We start from the raw sequence: 23,122 nt of genomic DNA on the forward strand, positions 1-23,122 counted from the left end.
CACGCTCAGAATGCAAGCTCAACAGCCCCAGCCTATGTGACCTACAGTAAGATGGAAGTAGCGCCACTTCTATAATCTTCAATAATCGCACAAAGAAAATAAATCTGCCTTACTCAATAAACAGTCATTTTCAAACAGCAAGAAATTACAGCCTCAATGCCAACTTAATCTATGACAAATGGTATGATCAAAGTTACTGAAATAACTGAAACATAAATTCAAGAGATGTTTTATCCTATCCTAATAAAAGCACACTGGAGATTTTTCTTTCCATTTTAGCTAATCAGAAAAAACAAACCATCGGCTTGTAGAATGCTATCATAACAGGAAAATGTCACCAATGAGGCACAGCAACATGACTCTATTCTACTAAATCAATACCTGCAGGGTAAAAGTTGTTTGTCTTGTCAAACTTTTTTGTCAAGATTAAAGGTACTTGGAAAGTCAAATCTCATTTTAAAAATTGGAAAAATATTTCAGTATTTTGCTGAAATATGCTTCCCCGTGGCATGAGGTGAAAAGGCAAAGGACCTGGGTGGGAAGTTAGACCTCTCCCTCTGCCTGCTGCACCAGCTGAGCAATGCAGGGCCCTTCGTGTCTCTGGTCTCAGGCTCCTCATCTGCAAAGGGAGCTTAACACCCTCCACTCAGGAGAGGGAAGACGTGCATGTGATAACAAAGGTGCAGTACTTTCTAAACTGTAAAGCACTGTTCAAATAAGAGGATCATATCAGATACCTGCCCGAGGCTTTCCCATGGCTACAGCTCTTCCTTTCTGTTTATAGAGTTGAGCTTGTGAATACGAAATCTCTCACTCTGTGGTCTAAATATGTTTGGTGGCTTCCCATTGCATACCAATTTGTGTAACACACAAGTTGGTTGAGATTCGCTCTGGGTGGCTGGCAAAATATTAGGGAAATATTAGGGAAAGTTAGACGATTATAGTCTCAAATCTTTTGGAAGGCCAAAAGGTTTTGATGGAACGGGCTGAAGGCAGCTAGTTTGTTAGAATTTTAAGTCATAGTGTAAAAGATAGGGACAATAAAGCTTCCCCAGTTAAGTTCTGTCTACCCCACATTCCTTTGTCTCTATTCAAACTGTTTGCTCATGTAAACTTTGTGCTGGATGGTCCTCTCAATGGGAGGTAAAAGGGGGATTGCCCATTAATGGTGTTTACTCTGGGCCCTGGAACCTAAAGCTTTTATCATTCGTAAAACCATTCTTTTAACCATGTTAATTATCCATAAGCATATTGACTTAGAACCTCTGTTATTAAATCTATATGGAATAAATGTGAGGAGGTACAGGGAGTTATGCTCAGTTAGCTGCAATCACCCTCTCAAAGCAGCTGATGGCCACCCCTAGCCCACTCAAAATCACTGCACTGGGTATGAGAATGCATTCATTCATCTGGTCATTGAGTCAGGGTGTGCAGGACAGAACTCCTCAGGTGGTGACCCCAATGTGATCGAGGTCTCAGGTGGTGACCCCAATGTGATCGAGGTCTCAGGTGGTGACCCCAATGTGATCGAGGTCTCAGGTGGTGACCCCAATGTGATCGAGGTCTCAGGTGGTGACCCCAATGTGATCGAGGTCTCGCAAGTTCCTTTTACTGTAGGCGCCTCCCTTACAGCAACCCTCTTCCCTTTCCCTGCCATGGTTTCTGGCCAGGTACTGTGCACTGCTCCACATGCCCACAAATGCCACAGTTTTGCCCAGTAGCTTGCCTTTGCACATGCTCTTCTTTCTAGACTCTAGAATGCTCTTTTCCCACGTCTCTACATAGAAAACACCTACGTATGCTTCAATGTTCCCAGCTCAAGTATCACCTTTTCCCTGAATCCCTCTCCTTCTCTCTTCTCCTCTGGGGTACCCATGTTATGTAGGCAAATCTCTATTACCAAGAATGTCTGCATGGAAGTGATGAATTTATATACATCTGTATCAGAGGCTAGACTAGCAGCTCATGCAAGAAACTTTATGTCATCAGCATATTCAATTTTTTTTTAATTTTGAAAAAATTAAAATCTTATCCAATGATCACAGGGTGAATGTTTTAGAACTTTTAATCATCGTTTACAATTTAAAGTGAGGTAGTCGGAGGTCTTACAACATACAGACAATTTTTATCTAGTCCTTTGAAAGAACAGGAAATGCATAATAATGGCCAGTAAACTAAACTGTAATTTACATAATTATACAAGCTCTTTTCTTATTAAAAAAATTGACAGAAAGAGTAGGGATCTATACAACAAACGACCACTGTTTATGAATGCCTAGTGGCAGAATTTTTATAAGTTTGGACAACACACACACACACACACACACACATGCATACATACACACACACACACACACACACACAGCCTCCTGCATTCCTATACTCCCATCTGCCACCTGCTCTGCTCAGGCTTCTGAGTGACTGACTAAACTGAAGACATGTATGTTTATTAACATGTATTATAAATGCAAATTTCCACAGTATTCTAGGATGGAGAATATCGGATAGTAGGCTCTTTGTAATTCGAAGGTAGTTGTTCTAGAACAGAAAGAGTCCCTCTAAAGTTCCAACAGAGACTCAGAGAGGTTAAGTGAATTACCCAAGGTCACACAGCTGCACGGTAGCAATGCCAGGACACAAACAGAGGACTTCTGATTTGAAGCCCAATGCTTTGTTAACATTACACTGCCTCTTGTGATATGAAACATCCTGTTAAAGGCAAATTCACAGAAGAAAATGTAATTACCTAAACAGAAAATATAGCTGTACTGGTCCATCTTATTGGCCTTTAAATGTCTGTGGTGCCTTGAATTTTGTAGACATTAAAAAGAACTAAAATTCACAGGAACTAAACAAATGATTACCATCTAGCTGCTTATACAAATAGTGTTCAAACGAGTGCTGTCTCTGTTCCTGAGATACCTCAAATAGACAGCCAGTCTGTTGTTGAGGAGCTCACCCAAAGGGTGTATGTGCAAGGTTGCATGCAGCTGTCCAAGGGTTGCAGTTTTTGCTTGAGACCCAGTAGGAACCCAGGAGGCTGAGACCCATACAGTTGCCCAATCCTGCACATGGGCTATCCAGGCGACAGTGGGCCAGGAAGGACAGTGGTCATGTCTGCTGGCCTGAGTGCTAGCAACTACAGGTTCCACTGATGTGGGGATAAAAGTTCTCTCCAGAAACAAGAGCAGCTGTGGACCCGCGCTGAGAATCACAGCTGGGAGAGGCAGCAGAAGGGGAGAGGCTCAAGCACAGGTTCTAGTACTGCGAGGAGGGACCAGATGGCCTCAGAAGCGCTCCCACTGCCAAAATCTAGGATCAAACAACAAACAGTGCTTTCAAAAGTCCTCTAAAAAGCTTTCAACTCAAATCAATTCATTTTAATGTTTTAAAAATGCATTTACTGTTGAAGAAGGATATCATTCAAAATGACAACATTATTTCCAGATAGACTTGCAAAAATCATTGAGTTAATTTACTTTACACCAAAATAAATGCCAACGGGATTTAAAAAGTAAATTAAAAAGTGAAATAGCAACAGAATGAGAAGGAAATATAGACAATATGTATCTGATGGGATATAAGGCTTTTCTAAGCATAAAAGCAAAGCAAAGAATAATAAATGGGAAAAACATAATTAAGGCACAGGAAAAATAAAAGAAACTGACTTTTAGAATGAAAGGACAAATAAAAAGCCAGGAAATTATTATTTGCATGTATGTCAAAGGGTTAATATCCTTCATCTCTAAAGAGCTCTGAGAATTGATAAGAAAAAGAATAACACATCTATAGGGAAAAATTGCAAAAGAAGTTTAAAACTGCAATTCCCCCAAAAAAGACCCATGTCTTACAAGCATAAACTGTTCACTTTCACTAATATTGAAACACGTGCAAATTAAAGAATAAGAGTGTCACTTTCACCAATTCAATGGGTAAGGGATTTTTAAAAGATTGTATCCAGTGTTTTTAAGGGTATGGGCAAAACAGCTAATAGACTCCTAGTGAAATATACAAATCTGTATCAATGTGTCAGTTTGTAAAATCATTTTAAAAATGGGTATACATTTAATCAAGCAATTCCAAGTCTAGAAATCTATCCCAAGGAAATAGGGAAGTCTGTAACAATTTAATAACATTCATCATAACCTTATCTACAACCACAAAAAATTGGAAGTGGGCCAAATATCAAAAAAGCCTTGTTATAGGAATGAATACTACATTCAGTTCACAGGCTACTTTGTCACCATGAAAACCCAAGTTGTAGAAAAATATGTAAAGATGTGAAATGATATTTATGATACCACAGAGTGGAGAAAGCATGTAACCAAAGCAGGTGTGAACAAAGAAATTAATGTGCATTTTATTTTCTTCTTTGTGCTTTTCCTACACCTCAATAATTTACAATGAGCATGTATTAACAGTTTTAATTCATTCTTAAAATTGTGTTTGTTTTTCTGAGACAGAGTCTAGCTCTGTCACCCAGGCTGGAGTGCAGTGGCGTGATCACAGCTCACTGCAACCTCCGCCTCCCAGGTTCAAGCAATTCTCTGCCTCAGAGACGGAGTTTCACCATCTTGCCAGGCTGGTCTTGAACTCCTGACCTCATGATCCACCCACCTCAGCCTCCCAAAGTGCTGGGATTATAGGCATGAGCCACTGCGCCTGACCAAAATTGTGTTTTTAAAGAATTACCCAGAGTCATTCTCATTATTCACTCTATTTGCATCTAATTATTTTCTCTGGCAAAAAACAAAAAAATTGTACCTAGAATATTTGGATGTTAGCAACCTTTAATAATGAATTCTGATACTATACCTCACCATCAAAATGTAAAACGTTACCGAATCTGCAATAACTATTTGAAGAAACTTCATCTCTAAGACCAGTTGGTGTGCTCTCAATGCTTACTAAAAATCTTGACATTAGGTCAAAATCTGTATGTTCACAAAACTCCAAATAGCCTACCTTTTAATAGTATAGTTCACAAAGATGAATAAAAACAGCTATTTTAAACTTGAAATTATACAAGGGTGTGATTCTCACTTAAGAAAAACTTCATGTTCTTACACTGGAACAACCAAACTGGTGAATGAAAATTCAGTTCAAAAGAAATCTATGAAATGCTTAACAGCACCAATCTTTAATGAGCTAAGCTGAACCCTGTCACATTTGTTATTTACAGGTATTCATTATTGCTCAGAAATGCTATGGCGTATCTTGCTACTCAAAATGTGGCCCTTCAACTGCAACCCCAGCTATACCTGGGAGGTTGCTGGAAATGCAGAATTTCAAGCCCAACTCCAGACCTGCTACATCAGGATCTATAGCTTAACAAATCCCCAAGTGATTTGCATGCACATTAAAGTTTGAGAGATCCCAGCATAGAAAAGCTGTAAGCTAAAGTGTTGTAAGTCATAGATTAATAAAAGATTATAGATTAAGATAAAGCATCCCTAAATAGTACTGTAAGAGGATTTACTGCACACACAAAACTCTCCAACCCTGTATCTACTACAGCGGTTCTCTACCTTGGTTGCATATTAGAATTACCCAGGGAGCTTTTAACACATACAGATGCCCAGCCTCACTTGACCAAATGAACACATATCTGTATTCTCCAAAGCTCTCCAAGTCATTCTGTCATCCAGCCAAGCTTGAGAATCCCTGATCTACTATCATCAACAAGGCCTTTAGGAAAGAGATTATCAGTCTAACCACATCCAGGCATGACCAATCCCTGCCTCTACTACCTCCTTTAACTCCCCCTGTTCATCACACCTCACATGGAATCTTAAGTCCTTCTCTGACCCTCCAGATACAACACAGCCCCATGAGTGTGGTGATTAAATCTTAGTGCTCAGCACATAACTGGTGCTCGATGAACATTTGTTGAAGGAATGAATCTGTATAGATGGAAAAGACAACAGAGGAAGGCGGCCAGGCTAAATGTAAAGGAGGGCAAGTAGGTGAGTGGATGAGAGCAATAGGAGAACATGTGTCTCTGATCCTGTAGGTCTCACTGATGTGAGACCTCAATGAAGACTAAGCCTTGTGAGCAAGACTTATTCTGCAATTAACAAAGTCAACTATCATTCTGACAAGGTGAAAAGAAAAAAATCTGGGGAAGAGGGGCTATATTTTGGCACAGAAATGCATTATACCATAAAACAAATGAAGCACAAAGATATAAGCCTAACAAAAACCATACAATCATCTCAATAGCTGCAGAAAAAACATTCGGTAAAATCTAACATCTCTGATAAAAGCCCTCAACAAACTAGGCATCAAAGGAACATACCTCAAAATAATAAAAGCCATATATGACAGACCCACAGCCAACATCATACTGAATGGAGAAAAGTTAAAAGAATTACCCGTATGAACTGGAACAAGACAAGAATGCCAACTCTCACTACTCCTATTCAACATAGTAGTGGAAGTCCTAGCCAGACCAATTAGGCAAGAGAAAGAAATAAAAGGCATCCAGATTGGAAAAGAGGAAGCCAAATTATCTCTATTGGCTGATGACCTGATCTTATACCTAGAAAACCCTAATGACTCCTCCAAAAGACTCCTAGACTTGATAAATTACTTCAGTAAAGTTTCAGGATACAAAATCAATGTATAAAATCAGTAGCATTTCTATACACCAGTAATGTTCAACATGAGAACCAAATCAAAAATTCAATACCATTTACAGTAGCCATAAAAAATAATAAAATTCCTAGGAATGCATTTAACCAAGGAGGTGAAAAATCTCTACAAGAAGAATTACAAAACATTGATGAAAAAAACTGTAGATGACACAAACAAATGGAAAAGCATCCCATGCATGTGGGTTGGAAGAATCAGTATCATTAAAATGATCATACTATCCAAAGTAACATGTAGATTAAATACAATTCCTATCAGATTACCAATGTCATTTTTCACAGAATTAGAAAAAAAAAAATCCTAAAATTCATACCGAACTAAAAGAGTCTGAATAGTCAAAGCAATCCTAAGCAAAAAAGGACAAAGCTGGAGGGTTGGCATTATCTGACTTCAAATTATACTACAAGACTATAATAACCGAAACAGCATGGTACTGGGGGGGAAAAAAAAGGCATACAGATCAATGGAACAGAGTAGAGAACCCAGAAATAAAGTCACATACCTACAACCAACTGATCTCAAACAAAGTTGGCAAAAAATATACAATGAGGAAAGGATATCCTATTCAATAAATGGTGCTGGAAAAATTGGATAGCCATATGCAGAAGAATGAAACTGGACTCCTTTTCTCGCAATATAAAAAGTTAACTCAAGATGGATTAAAGACTTAAATGTAAAACCTGAAACTGTAAGAATCCTGGAAGAAAACCTATGAAAAACTCTTCTGAACATTGGCCTAGGCAAAGAATACATGACTAAGCAATGCAACAAAAATAAAAATAAACCAAAAGGACTTAATTAAACTAAAGAGCTTCTGTACAGCAAAAGAAAGAATCCACAGAGTAATCAGACAACCTGTGGAATGGGAGAAAATATTTGCAAAAATGCATCCCACGAAAGACTAATATCCAGAATCTATACAAAGAACTCAAACAACTCAACAAGAAAAAAAAGCAAATAACCCCATTAAAAAGTGGGCAAAGGACATGAACAGACATTTTTCAAAAGAAGACATACAAATAGCCAACAAAAATATGAAAAAGAAAATGCTCAGTCTCACTAATCATCAGAGAAATGCAAATTAAAACCACAATGAGATACCATCTCACACCAGTCAAATGACTAGTATTAAAAAGTCAAAAAAACAACAGATGTTGGCAAGGATGGGGAGAAATGGGAACGGGGAATGTAAATTAGTACAACCGCTATGGAAAACAGTAAAAAGATTTTTCAAAGAACTAAAAATTGAACTACCATTCCACCCAGCAATCCCACTACTGGGTATCTACCAGAAGGAAAAAAAATAATTATATCAAAGAAACACCTGCCCTTGTATGTATATCATAGCACTATTTGCAACAGCAAAGTCATGAATGAACCTAACTGTCCATCAATAGATGACTGGATAAAGAAAATATGGTCTAAATACACCATGTCTTTTGCAGCAACATGAATGGAACTGGAGACCATTGTCCTAAGTGAAGTAACTTGGAAACAAAAAAACCAAATACCACACATTCTCACTTCTAAGTGAGAGCTAAACAATGGATACATGCGGACATACAGAGGGAAATAATAGACACTGGGGACTCTCAAAAGCAGGGAGGGAGGAAAGGCTTGATGATTGAAAAGTTACCTTTTGTGCACAGTGTTCACGATTTCAGTAACGGGTACGCTAGGAACCCAAACCTCACCATTATGCAATACACCCATTTAAGAAATGTACACTTATACCCACTGCATCTGTGATAGAAGCCTGCCCAGCAATCAAATTCAGCTCTAGTAGGTTCTCCTGACCATACTAGGAAGCACCCCAAAAACATGCCTAAACACACACTCTATGCCAGAGTTTGGGTCAGAGTACCATACATTTCAAGACCCAATCACATAAAAAACACATGCCTCTCTTCAGCCACAAGGAATAGGAGAGAAAGACAAGGATGCTTGCGTAAAGTATCTTCCAAATACATTTGAACAATTCACCATCTTATGAAACCCAAACTATTATCACTGAATGGTAGCTCTAGATATCCTTTGCCCAGGTGAAAAGGGGTGACAAAAGCCAGAGGTTATGGATCTTAACAAATATTTCCTGTTCCCTCCCATTAGTTTCTGGGAACGTCTTTCCCTCTCAGCACGAATGAAGAATATAGCCACAAACATTTCAGGCTCTCTCAGGCCTTGGATCTTTGCTCAGCAAGCAAACAAGAACAGCCTTTTGAGTTGGAAAATTCATGAGCAAAGAAAACAAGATGGCCTCAATCCTGTCAACTACTAAAACAAAATAAAGACACTGCATCATTTGGTTTTTATATTTACGTGGCTTTCTGGAATCATTTCTCCATTTTTACCTTTGTGTCCCATGCAGCTGTTAGGAAGCTGCTTCTACGGGCTGTTGGGAGAGCACACGACACATTTTCAAGAGTAACTCATGTTAACCCCGCACTGCTGAAGCTGGCTCCACACCCTGAGGTTATGTCAACATTCTCCTCCTTCGAGCAGATCTTCCACACAGGAACTCCTCCCTCCACCTGCTAAGAGGTGACCACACCACAGTCCCAGGGCCAGGCTGGCAAATCTGCAGGGGTGAGTGTGGTCAGGCCCAGGTTGCTCAGACACCCACCCTCCTTCCTGAGCCCTGCCCTGCCTTCTCCACCAATCGGCATTTTCTGGTTGCTTCCCCGCTGTGGTAAAAATAACTTCCTCTTGAAACGTCTAAATCTGTATGTGATTTTACACACATTTTTTTTTTTTTTGGCACGTTGTCGGATGAATTCTGACACTAAAGCAGAATGAAATTGCAAGGGATCTGCAATCACATTTCTGCAAAGCTCTGACCAAATGAGTCAGTTCCACTGTTTTCTCGAAGATTGAGAAAATACTTCCAGGCAAGATGCTGCGTTCTAAGCATCACAGAGGTTCCTTCTCCCTTAAGCTTCTTAGGAACTTGGCAGTGTGGTAGATGGAGGGAGGCGGAGCAGAAGGCAGGATGCTGTTTGTTGTAATCTGCCCATGGCTTACTGGCTGTGTTCTGAGCACAGAGAGGGCGTCTCAGGGGACCCATCAACCAACATCAACGTGGCTCCCAGAACTTGCCTGCACGTGCTTGGAGAAGCTGAAGGAAGGCTCTAGCCAGCCCGCTGGGAGCCTTGAAGCCAGGCCCTGCTGCTAACACCCTCAGAACAGCGGTGGGAGCAGCAGTCATTCTCAAAACGACGGTTTAGAAGAGGATCCCTTCTGACAGTAATGTACCACTGCACAAAGTAGGCTCACAAACAGAGGGGACTGGAAAATTGTTCCATTCTGAGGGCTTTTAAGGGCCACCTAGACAAAGGAAGCGGGGGCTAAGATGTGTAAGGGAATCAAAACCATTTCATTGCTCATGTGCTTATTGGCCAACTGTGTCTCCTCTCCTGTGACTGCTCCTATTCTCTGCCCACTTATCTCATGAATTGTTTATCTTTTTCTCATTGATATACTGATATAAATTGCATTTCCTGGGGAGATGTCTGTCCCCAGTTTGGGTCTTTTTTTTTTCTTTCTACATTTATGGCATGTTATTGTATTGTTCATATTTCATTTTAATGTAGTTTATTTTTTCTTGGTGATTTTAACATTCTGTGTCTTAAAATGACTTCTGATGAGAAAGTACTGGTAAATAGACCCATTTGTCTGGACAAGATTTATGTGTGTAGCAGAGGGGGCTAGACATAATAGTCATTTTAGTATCTTCAATTATTTGAAAGACTATAAAGTCCAATAGACAAGTCTATGTAGCTTCCAGAAGAACTAGCAAAAAAATGGCTGGAAGCGATAAAGGAGTAGATCACCATGCTGTGAAGAACCCTCTTATCCACTGGAGCTGCCCATAGTGAAATGGGATGGCCAGCAGCAGGCAACTGGGCGGAGGCTGTGAGAATCCTCATCAACAACACAGCTTTCTTATCCCCACTGGTTCCCTTCTTCCTTCTTTCTTGCTATCACATAGTGAGACTCTGAACTCTGGAAACACGTCTTACTCTGCCTCTTCACTCTTGGACTTCCCAGGGATATTCTGCTTCCCCTAATTTCTGGAGCAAGTTCTGGTGGAGGTGGGGGAAGAGTGCTGCTGATTTTATTTTATTTTTTAATTTAACTATGATTAAGACTCAGAAAATGATGGCGATGATGGCCTAAAATGTTTTTGTGTATTCTACTTGCCTTAGTCACTTGACTCCTGCAATTTTTTAAGTAAGTATTTGGGTCCAAAGAAAATAGCCTTATATTTGTTTCAGCTGCTATAATTAAATGACCTCTTATCTCTTTCAGCACGTGATGTTTAAGAACAAAAGAGATCTTAGAAAGATCTACTTCAGTGATTATAAAGAGAAAAGAAACACTCTCCCCTGAAAGTGTGCAGAAAAATTACTTCAGGGACTTTCTTTCTTTCTTTCTTTCTTTCTTTCTTTCTTTCTTTCTTTTTCTTTCTTTCTTTCTCTCGCTCTTTCTTTCTTTCGAGACAGAGTCTCGCTCTCTCAGGATGGAGTACAGTGGCATGATCTTGGCTCACTGCAACCTCCACCTTCAGGGTTCAAGTGATTTTCCTGCCTCAGCCTCCTGAGTAGCTGGTATTACAGTTGCGTGCCACCACATCCGGCTAATTTTTGTATTTTTAGTAGAGACGGGGTTTCACCATGTTGCTCAGGCTGGTCTCGAACTCCTGACCTTGTGATCTGCCCACCTCAGCCTCCCGAACTGCTGGGATTACAGACGTGAGCCACCATGCCGGGCCACCCCAGGGACTTTTTAAAAGGACTTCCAATGCCATACCCTCTCTCCCTCTCCTGGCCACTGAGATGTATTCCCAGAGTGACAGTCAAGACCATGTGGAAACAGTGCTACAGATGAGCATCCTAAGGAATGAAACAGCTGAGAATCACGGATTGAATGAAACTCCTTCATTAGAGAGATGAAGACAATGAAGCCTAAGAGGCTCCTGTGACTTAACACTGACAACTGACTTATTGTCGGGACTCCTTGCCCACCCAGGCCCAGTGCCCCTTCCATCCAGCCGCATGGCTCTGCCTGACAGTTCTCCTTCTCCAATGGGAAGGCGTTCATGTCAAACAGCCTTTGTGTTAAATCAGGAGGCTGTGTGCTGGATTGCAAGGTCATAGGTTTTAAGATCCCCAAGCAAAATACAACTTCTATGAAATAATGTAAAATCAGCATTTGCCTTCAACTGCTCAAGGAACCAGGTGACAAGCCAAGCCAGATGGTAGGGCTCTCACTCGCCCCAACATCCATTTGAGGCTGACAGAGCAAGGCAACACAGAGAGGCTGACATGGGAAACAAGCAAGTTCACCAGCCTTTTGGTGAAGACACAAGATCTGCTTCTGCAGTTCACTGCTCTTGCTCTGACTGCCACTGAGAGGGAAGTGGGAACCGAGAAAAGAAAGCGGCCATACTGCTGGATGTGGTAGTTTCGTGATGAATGGGAGAAGTTCTGGTTGCAGGCACAGTGTATGCCTGGCACTATGATTGTCTCTGAAAGGGCATGGTTTATGGGTCACTAGTGCAATCCTAGAACAGCTGGCTATCCCAGAGAGTAAGCTATAGCATACTCTCTCCCCATAGCTATTTTTATTTTGTGAATGCAGGAACAAAAAAAGTAGTGTGGACACATTCAAAACAGAGGCTGTGCAAAGAGTGTGTCCTTTAAAGACTGTTTTCAGGAAGCAGAAGAGAAGAAGCAAGAAGGTGTGGATATATGTAATTAGTGGGGTGGGTGCATTACTAGAACTTGTCAGCTGTTGAAGAGTCCTTGTCAATCTGAGACTGGCAAGACGAGCCACAAAAATACTAGTTAAGTAATTTTGTATTTCTGGGATTGATTGGTTCTTTCAATTGGAAGCCCAGTTATCAGTGAATCTGCATACTCACCCAGCCATGTGCTGGTATGAGTGTGTGTGCATTCATATGTGTATGTGCGCTAAATGAATAGGGAGTCAGAGGGAAGCAAAGAACAAGCTGAGAAAATTGACAATTGTTGAATTTAAATGTCAGGCCTTGGGTTAGAGAAATATCCTATAAAACAGCAATCATTAATTCTATTGTATGCATCAAAACACCAGAGGTTCAGAGAGGTTAATAAAATTGCTCAAGCTGTCCCAGCTAATAAACGGTAACACAGTGCTTCACACCCAGATCTCTGCTCCAAAACCTATATCCTTCCTAGTGCCTGATGCTTCTGCCCAAAGAAGGCCTTCGTGAATATTTGTTGAATGATTGAACAAAGGAATTCATGTGTCTCAGAATATTCTCATTTTTCTTTTCATCAAGGTTATGAAAGTTGTACTCATTGAACTAAAAAAACAGCAGTGCAGTACAGTTAAAGGTAATATGTTATTTAAATCATCTATTACTGAACTAAAAATTACCTAATCAAAGCCATGACTTAAGGTTATTACAGTATCTTTTACCCAAACAAGGGTAAATGGGTTGGTGCATTGAGACCTAATTTTATGGTCATACTGCAGTTCTAGGTTAAACTCTGTTCGGTCACTATTTCAAAAATCACTTCATCCCATGGTCTCATCTCCTTCATGACTTAAAGTCATAGTTGAAACATACTGGCTTATTTAATACAAATTGTTACCTAAAGAAAACACTAACCTACAGAAATAACTGCTATTATGTAAACTCCCAAAACAACTGGTCCAGGATTGCAGAAAAATGACAAGTAACAAAAAGTTTGCATTCTAACTGTATGCACACAAATCTCTAGATTGACCTCAGATATTCTTAATTACAGAGAGAGCTCTAAAAGCGTAATTCCAAATGCCCAAAGGTAAGAAGTGGACAGTTATCTCTGAGCACAGAAGAAAATGTTTGTGTTACCAGGTATGATGGCTTGCGCCTGTAGTCCCAGCTTCTCAGGAAGCTGAGGTGGGAGGATGGCTTGAGCCCAGGAGGTTGAGGCTGCAGTAAACTCTGATGGCACCACTACACTCTAGAATGGGTGACCATCTTTAAAAAAAAACTATATGTACTTATATGTTATAAGTGGTTGTAATGTATTTGCTTGGGGCACCAGTTTCAAAGAGCAAGGAAGAAATACGCTAAAGACATCAATTGAGCTAGAGTCCTTCTCGGCATCCCTCCCCATATTCTCTACTTAAAATAGAGACCAAACAAAGCAGGGTTTGGAATCCTAGTGAATAACAGTTGCTCAGCAAATACACTGAATCAATGGCCACTTCCTGAGGGCCTGTGCAGAGCACCCAGAAGAGGTGTCAGAGCAGAGAAAGCTTCCTCCCTTCAAGGCGCTTGATCACAATACAAGGTAAAATGTCAAAACTTCATAAGAGATCATGAAATAAATAAATACAGGAGTTTAGAGATCCTAATTGGAGTTTTAGCTTCCTAAACAATCAGCACAGAGGCATTAGCAGAAGCCTAAGCAGGCAGTGAGACAACAAAAATGAGCCAGTGGCAGTTTTGGGGAAATTACAGACAATCAATATAAACCCTGAAACAGATCAAGAGGCATGGCATAGCTTTAACACTAAGCAGCTATATCTGGTTCCCTGGTAATTTCGAATATGAGTGTATTAGTCCATTCTTATGCTGCTATAAGGACATGCCCAAGAGAGTGATTTTTAAAGGAAAGAGGTTTAATTGACTCACAGTTCCTCATGGCTGAGGATGCCTCAGAAAACTTAAAATCATGGCAAAAGGGGATGCAAACACGCTGTTCTTCACATGGCAGCAGGAGACAGAAGTGCCGAGCAAAGGGTGGAGAGCCCCTTATAAAACCATCAGATCTCATGAGAACTCACTGTCATAAGAACAGCATGGAGGTAACTGCCCCCATGGTTCAATTACCTCCCACCGGGTCCCTCCCATGACATGTGGGGATTATAGGAACTACAATTCAAGATGTGATTTGGGTAGGGACACAGAGGCAGACCATTTCAGAGTGTTACCAATTATTCAAACTGAGGTTCTACTAAACAACACCTAATTTACTACTTATTTAGAGCTTCTTATTTTGATCATATATATTTTTGAAACCTAAAATTTTCTGTCATTTTTACAAAAAAAAATTTCTTCTTAAAACTCATAAGCTATTTTACTAAAGAGAAACATACATAGCAAATATGTCCCTATATATTTGTCCTTCATATTATACCACAACATGAATATAAAATAAATTGCATATGAATTCCAATTTCATGAGAATGCTTAAGATTTCCTTGATTGCTTCATATATTGTCCAAGGAACATAATGGACTCAAGTGTTTCCCCTACCAAGCTCATCAGCTCCATTCTAGTGAGCAAACATAAAGACAATATATATCCATTGTACTATAATCTGCTGTTCAAAAATTAGCTACACTCATATTCCACATGCAAGTCACAGCAATCCTTGTGACATCTCTAAAATAGGTAAGTGTTAACTATCCATGAATTATCATACCTTAGAGATAAATGTAAAGTGTTTAATATTCAAAGTAATCCGTAACTGTAAAACAAGACCCCCAGGATTCTTCAGAACAGGTCCTGGTTTTCAATCCATCTTTGGAGTTTATTTAGGTTTTACTATATACCCAGATACCGTACTTAATGCTTTAAAAGTCATTTAAGTATAAAACTAATTTCTTGCTCCTTGAAAAAGTGAACACTTATAATATAGTGAACAAAACATAACAATACTATATTTAAATCAGTATCATATTTCCCAACCTCCAAATTAATAGCAAAATCATATATCTGAAAAGGGTCTAGTGTTACGAATATATAAATAATGTTGACAACTCAACAACACAAATACAAACAACCCAATTCAAAAATAGGCAACTGAAGTAACTCAGGAATGGAAAACTAACATCATATGTTCTCACTGATAAATGGGAGCTAAGCTATGAGGATGCAAGGGCACAAGAATGACACAATGGACTTTGGGGACTCAAGGAGAAAGGGTGGGAAAGGGGTGAGGGATAAAAGACTGTAAATTGGGTTCAGTGTATACTGCTCGGGTGATGGGTGCACAAAAATCTCACAAATCACCACTGAAGAACTTACTCATGTGACCAAATACTACCTGTTCCCCAAAAACCTATGGAAATAATTTTTTTTAAAACCCACAAAATGTGAATAGACATTTTTCCAAAGAAGATATATAAATAGTCAATAAGCACATGAAAAGATGCTCAGCATCACTAATGCATAACACAACCCCAATGAATATACCATTTCACACCCATTAAGATGGCTATAATTTAAACAACAAAAAAAAAAGGAAAATAAGAAAAGTCAGTGAGGATGTTTAGAAACTGGAATTCTCATAAATTCCTTGCCGGGGGGAGTATAAAATGGTACAGCCATGGTAGAAACAGCTTGGCAGTCAATAAGTTAAATTTAAAGTTATCGTATGACTCAGCAATCCCACTCCTAGGTATATACCCGTAAGAATAGAAAACAGGTGTTCAAACAAAAACTTGCATCACAAATGTTCATAGCACTACTTACACTAGACAAAAGATGAAAACAGCCCAAATGTCCATCAATGGGTGAATGGATAAACAAAATGTGGTATATTCATACAGTTTTATGGAACGTTTTATTCCACAATAAAAATAATTCTTAGGAAATATTATTCAGTCATAAAAAGGAATGAAGTATTGATACATGCTATAACATGGAGGAAACTTGAAAACGTTATGTTATGTAAAAGAAGCCTATCACGAGAGACCACATATTATGTTATTCTATTTCTATAAAATGCCTAGAATAAGCAAATCTATAGAGACAGAAGGTAAACTAGTGGTTGCTTAGGGCTAGGGTTGATGGGGCAAAAGTGTTAGATAAAGAGTATGGTGTTTCTCCTTGTGGTGATGAAAATCTTCTAAAATTGTGGTAATGGTTACATTACCACAATTAATATATTATAGATTATTAATATATAGATATATGAATATATTATAGATATATTAATATACTGACATGTTAATAATCTATAATATATTAAAAGCTATTAAACTATTAAAAACTTTAAATGGGTGAATTATATCTCAACAAGCTTTTTAAAAACTAATAGCAAATGCTGAAATGTTCTTCATTTGGAATTTCCTTACAAAACACTTGCTACATTGACTCTTGCAAATAAGAATTTTTGGTGAAATGTTAGTGTTTCTGTCCCTATTTCTGATTTTTTTTAAAAAGGGATTTATGTATATCACTGTTTGCTTAAAGCCAAGTTTCTATTTAATACAAATAAATATAGGTATGACAAAATTCATTTGTGGTCAAGTCTTACTTCTTTCCCAAAAACAAAAAAGAAGCGATAATTCCTAATAATTCTAGCAGCTACAATCCATCAAACAAGATGCGTTTTCATTGTCCATCATGGACTCCCACCAAGTACAGCTGCGGGGTAAGCTACTGTTTCTGCTCCTTCAGCCTCCCTCTGAGGAAGCAAAAGATACTATTCCTTTTGGGACTCAAAAAGCTTGACCACTTTCTTTCCATTTCTCCAAAACAAAACTAACCAGTGTCTTAAGCCTGGATTGATGACAGGAATTTGAAGAAAGACAGTATTTAGATAATCCACATTTATATGTGTCTTAAACAATTCATACTGAGACCAGTCTATATTAAAAAATAGTTTGCAAGGCAGACTGCTTTTCACCATTCATGCTTACAGAACATTTGTTTACAGAACAGATGACCATAGTTGAATTCCATTCTCTGTCCTTTCTCTAATACAGTGCCACGTGTCCCCAACCAACTCTATAGTATAAACGTTTAGCTATGAACAAGAATGTCATTTTTTTCTATGTCAACAATTTCTATTGATAACATCATATTTTATGCATTCATTTCCTAGATTACTGTTTGGAGCCTAAAGTACTACATTTAAATCATGTGTGAAATGCAGGAGAAAAATAAAATTTGGCTTTTAAGGTTCAAAGCAACTATTTGGTAACAGATATGAACCTGTATTTTCACATTTTCCTTTAAATTCGCTTAAACTTAGAGAATTTTATATTCAATAAAATGACATAGTTTTCATTTTTTGACTCTAAATTGCCAGTCTCATATATAGTATATGTAAAGATTGGCAATTCTGAGAACTAAGGCTCTATACCTCCATTTAAAGTGGTATAAATTAAAAATGGAAAGCATATCAACTTGGAATCAGTCCAACAAGTTTAGCTCCCATGAAGTCTAAATCACATATCCAAGGCTGGATGATAAATCATGAGTTTGCCGGTTGTACAAGATCAGTAGTAAGCCATCTGGCTTATTCTGTTTATATCAATGTAATGAGTGTTATTCCAAGTTTTTGATATTTCCACAGCTCATAAGCAATCAGGCTACTGGCAGCAAGGCTGCATCATAACCTAATTTCTGGGGGAGATTTTATTTGATTTTTTGTTTGTTTTCCTTAGCAAATCAAAGTTTGAATGCCATTTCAAAAAAAATTCACTGAATTGGAAAGACCATGGTCTCCACGTTGAAGTATAGCATTTGCTGTATATTTCTGTTTACCTTATTGCATGTTTGTGTTCTCCCCCCTCCCAATCTGAGGGTGGGGAATCAACATAACTGTTATCCTTGATGATTTTCCTCCCCACCACTTCCTTCACTGTTTTCAAATGTGTTACAGCAGAACATTCTTTAAGGAGGACATACTCTGCCTGTCCCCAAATTGTCTAGAAAGAAGGACTGTTTGCCACTGTCTCCTGTGGGGAAGAGAGAGCAGCATCAGTGACTGTTCTCTTCCTTTCCCACACTGTATTTTCCGGTTGCCCCAAATCGCCCTACTCCACACCTCTCCTAACCTCAGAAAGTCTAAAACCAGCTGGGGCTGGCGCTGCTGGCTGGTCCTTCCCTCGAAACAATGGGGCTTAAGTAGCAAAGAAGATGCATTTATAAAAGTTGAAATTAAAAAGTGAAACCGTGTCCATTACCTTTCAATACTTTATAAATCTACCTACCTCCCTCACATTCCTGCTCCTTCTCTCAAATACACGGGAAGCCTCCTGAAAGCAATGCGTTGCTCTACAATAATGGTTCTCAAATTCTCGGCATTGGAATCACCTGGAGGACTTGCTGAAGCACAGATCGCTGGGCCCTGTGCCCAGACTCATTCAGCAGGTTTGGGATAAGAACTTAAAATGTATATTTCTGACAAATTCCCAGATGAGGCTGACATGGCAGTCCCAAGGACCCACATTAAGAACCACTAGCCTAGACACAGCACAACTGCTAAAGAAAGAGAAAACGCCCAGAAGATGTGATTCCGACTAACATTACTCCTAGCTTTTGTCCAGCTCAGGAACAGTGTAATTCCCTAAATAGATGGAGGCAGCATAGTGGGGATTAATATAGGAAGGTAGAGTTAAAGCAGACCAGCAGCTTGAATTACTTCCCTTCTCTGCTGGCTCCTCAAGATACTTAGAGTACAAATATCAAGAAAAGGAAAGTGGAATTATGGAAAGAAATGCGATCGTTTTTAGCCAATCCAGCTTTTATTTATTTATTTATTTATTTTTAATTTTACTTTAGGTGTATACTATATCCCCACTTGCATCTTGGCTCTCCCTGCCTTTTCTCTCTGAAACTGACCATAGCGCTAGGCAATGGGTACTGAAATCAGACAGACATGGGTTGAAGTCCTGCTTCGATTGCTATGTGTCCTTCACAACTCTTTACCCTCATTTTTCCCATACAGAAAACAGAAACAACAATAGAACCTACCAACCATGTTGCTGTGTAGATTGAATGTCACCCTATGTATGCATTGACTGGCACGTGCGTGATAAATATTAGCTTTTACTATGAATACTACAGCTCTTGGCTTTCCTGTGAGAATATTCAATATGTTAAATATCACACTACCTGTTTGATACAACAGGTTGAGTCATTAATCCCACCAATATTTACTGAGTAGCCGCTGTGTGTCAGACATAGAGTAGTATGTAACTATACTGAAATCATATTCTGTAAAGAAAAGTGTTTGATATAAACATTATTTTGATTTGGAAAATTTTGACTTTATATGAACTTACATTTATGAAAAATACTTGCTTCCAAAATTGGCTGAGGAAACTGAGAGGACGTGTTTACTAACCACAAATTTTGTTTTGACAGACACTAAAATAAAAGAATGGAGAAAAACAGGGGAAAGTAATTCTGCAGATATCTTGGCGTTATATTATTAAAGGTATATTTTAGACCATCCAAAATACCACAAGCCCACTTTCCCCAAAACTCATTATATTTATGTGACAAGACAACAAGGGACGAATTTGGCCAAGGGTGTCCTATTTTCAGTTCACAGTGATGTCATTTTGAACCCATCACATTGTCAGAAATGTAATGATCTGTTAGTAACAGGAGCAGCATGCAATCTTTCAGTTCTTCCTAGTTCCCTGAGCAAAAGCTAAGAATTCACCCTTCTACCAACTGACCATCCAAATTTGTTAGGCCTCATTGTTTGGAAATATAAAGTGAAAATGTTCATGCAATATATGTTGAATTTGCTTGATTTCATCCTCAGTAGTACCTTTGCTCCTTCCTCCTCCCAGATTCTCCCTTCCCCAAGAAAGGTGTCAGAACCCCAAAACTTTAGGAGCTGGGTGGAGGTTTCATTGACAGTCTAGTTCAGCTTCTAATTCTGCCATGAAATACCAGGCCTATGAAGTCTGAGTATCCTACGCAAGCCCAAGTGCTTCGAGGACAATGAGCACAGAAGTCTTCCATCCTGGTCCATTCACTTTTCCCTACTGGCCTTCATACATTACATAAAAGAACTTCTGCAAGAATTCATTGTCAGATCTAATGGAGAAAGACCCTGAGCCTCAACACTTGCCTCCCAATGCCAGTTAACAGGAATTTTTGTTGGTGATGAAAATATATTTAACTTTTGTGGCACTAGCAGGTGTCAAGAGTGTGGAAGAAGCTATGAGACTCCACAATACAGAACTTAGGAAAAGAAGAGGTTTGATTCCCTAATAAAGGGTATATTGTCCCAAATCCTCTATGAAACCAAAGGCTACGGAAATCTACTTGGGCAATCTTTTGCTCTAATCTATAGTTTCCCAAACAGAACCTACCAACAGTGAAATAAAAGTGTAACTTTTAAAATCTGAGCTCTTCTACAAGGTAAAGAACATTATTTAATCCATCTCTACATTTCCAAATGCCCTAACACATTTGTAACTTGGCTGATGATTTTTGTTTGTTTTTTCTCTTTTCTCCAAACGGTCTGCTATCTAGACCTGTGGCTTCTGCCACGAAGTGACATTTGGAGTAAATGTGGCAGCCTCCAGCCGGCCCGGGTCATTTGGCCCATTTTCCTTCCAGCATTTCGGTGGCTCTGCTTCCCCGCACTCGCTCTCATCGTGCAGATGCTCAGGTTTATCACTTCAGATGCTTGCAAGAAGCTGGAGTTCTCCCAGTCCTCACCCCCGCACGACCTCTTCTGGCCACAGACTTGGGAGGGATCTGCATCATCCCTTGGCTTGAACGCGCGTGCCAGCTTCGTCCCTGCGACCTGGGATTGCGCTCGCCCGGCCCTGGTACCCTAGCTCCCGCAGCCAAGACGAGGGAGCTGCGGGGTCACGCCCTCTCGCTGAAGCGGCTCTTTCCCTCCCATCACAACCCCTTCCTTACTTCTAAAAATAGGCGGCCTCTCTCCTAATAAATCACACACACGCGCACACAGACACATACACACACACACACACACACACACACACACACACAGACACAGACACAAGTTTTGACTTGCGCTTGAGACACACACAGCGCAGAGGATCCTCGGTTTACTGGAGGCGACATTGCTGGCCAGGCTGACTCGCGCCCTCGAGCAGCCCCAAACCCCTGGATGCAGCCAGTTCCCCGCGCCAGGCTCGCTGAGAGCGGCCGGGTGGGCAGCAGCCGCCAAGGGATAAGCCAGCCCGGGGACAGCGTGGAGCCACCGGGGCCGGCGGGCAGGAGGGGGATCCGCGGGACAGAATTCTCAGAACCGACCGTGGAGAGGGGCTTAAACCTACTCGCACTCCCTGGGGCTCGGGATGGGACTGAACTGTGTTCACTAACAATGCCACAGAGCGGACTGTCCCTTCCCTTCGCGTCTCCCCGCGCCCCGAGTCCTGAAGATACACACACTCCTGCACACACACCCACACACCCATCCACTCCGCCCCAGTCGGGTGGGGGTGGCGGGGGTGGGGCGGGGGAAGGTGCCCGGTGCCCCGCCCGGGGGTACCTGTCGGCGCGCGACCCAGAGGCGCCCCCTCCTCGGTAAGTACAGCCGGACGCGCGGGACGAAGAAGGCGCTCCGGACCGCGGCACAGATGCTCGCGGGCTTCGCACCTGGAGAGCCCCGGGACGGCGGCGGCGGCGCGCGGTGGCAGCGCGAGAAGTCCCCAGCGCACCCCTCTCCCCGCCGCACAACTTTGCGCAGCCGGCGCCGCCCTCGCGCCTGCCCCCCTTCCTTACCCAAATACTGCCGCAGGTCGAGCAGGAAGCGAGGGGGTCCCCCGCTGAACTGATAGAGGAGGGAGCCTAGGCAGAAGATCAGCAGGGTGGCCATGCAGAAGCCGTAGTCCCGGAGGGAGAAGCGCAGGAAAGGCAGCAGGGGCACCCGGCGCTTCCAGCTGCCCAGGGCCGGAGGGGCGCCCCCCAGAGGGGCCCCATGGGGCCAGGGATCCGCGCCTCCGCCAGGATGCTGCTGCTTCTTCTTCATCGCCTGCTTCGCCGCCTCGCACAGCCTGCCTGTGCCAGGAAAAGGTCACCCATCCGCTGCGAGGAGGAGAGCCCGGCCGGGCGGCTGCACATGGGGAGGGCCGCGCGGAGGGCAGCCGGGTGGGGGCGGGGAGGGGCCGAAGTTGCCGGGCTCAGGAGACTTTCCTCGGCATGGTCCCCGCCGCCGCGGCCCGAGCGGCCGAGGTGTCCGGCCCCGGTTCGGGGGCGATGCCCGCGCCCGGGCGCCGCGCCCGTCCCGCGCCCGCTAGCGCCCCCGCTCCCCGCGCCCCGCCGCGCCTCGGGCTCGCTCGCGACCGCCGGGGCTCGCCTCCAGCGCCAGCGTGGACCCCCCGGCTTTGTGTCTGTCGGTCTTGGCGTGTTTTGTCCCGGTTCAGGCTTCTCTAAAAAACGGCAGGGAGGAACAGGAGGCGGACACCATCCCCTCGCTCCACCTCCTTGACAAGGGTTTTCCTCCTTCTCCTCCCCTTTCTCCCTCTGGCGCTCCGCAGCTCTCTCCTCCCTCTCCCCTCCCTCTCCGCTCGGGCCTCGGGATTTCGCTCCGGTGTCACGTTACTGCTCCTGCTGGGGGCGTGGGGGGGGGGGGGGGGCGGCGATTATTCGCAACAAGGAAGAAAGTTTCTAGGGTTTTTTTTTTTCCTTCCCCCTTTCTTTACAGTCTGGCCGCTGTTCCTGCGCCACCAGCGACCTCTTGGGGGCCCCGCTGAC

General features: G+C 41.6%; 1 protein-coding gene across 1 annotated transcript in view; it reads right to left on the minus strand.

The window, feature by feature from the left end:
• Positions 1–22,892, minus strand: part of UST (uronyl 2-sulfotransferase) — a 324,327-nt gene extending 301,435 nt beyond the window's left edge. Inside the window, exon 1 of the mRNA XM_064360586.1 lies at positions 22,151–22,892. Within this exon, the coding sequence (XP_064216656.1) occupies positions 22,151–22,397 (247 nt within the window). The 5' untranslated portion in view covers positions 22,398–22,892. The remainder of the gene's footprint in view (positions 1–22,150) is intronic.
• Between the last annotated feature and the right edge of the window lie 230 nt (positions 22,893–23,122).

The sequence above is a fragment of the Aotus nancymaae genome, unplaced genomic scaffold (assembly GCF_030222135.1).
Source record: "Aotus nancymaae isolate 86718 unplaced genomic scaffold, 86718_ANA_hifiasm-v0.15.2.pri h1tg000040l, whole genome shotgun sequence".
In the NCBI taxonomy this organism is placed as follows: domain Eukaryota; kingdom Metazoa; phylum Chordata; class Mammalia; order Primates; family Aotidae; genus Aotus; species Aotus nancymaae.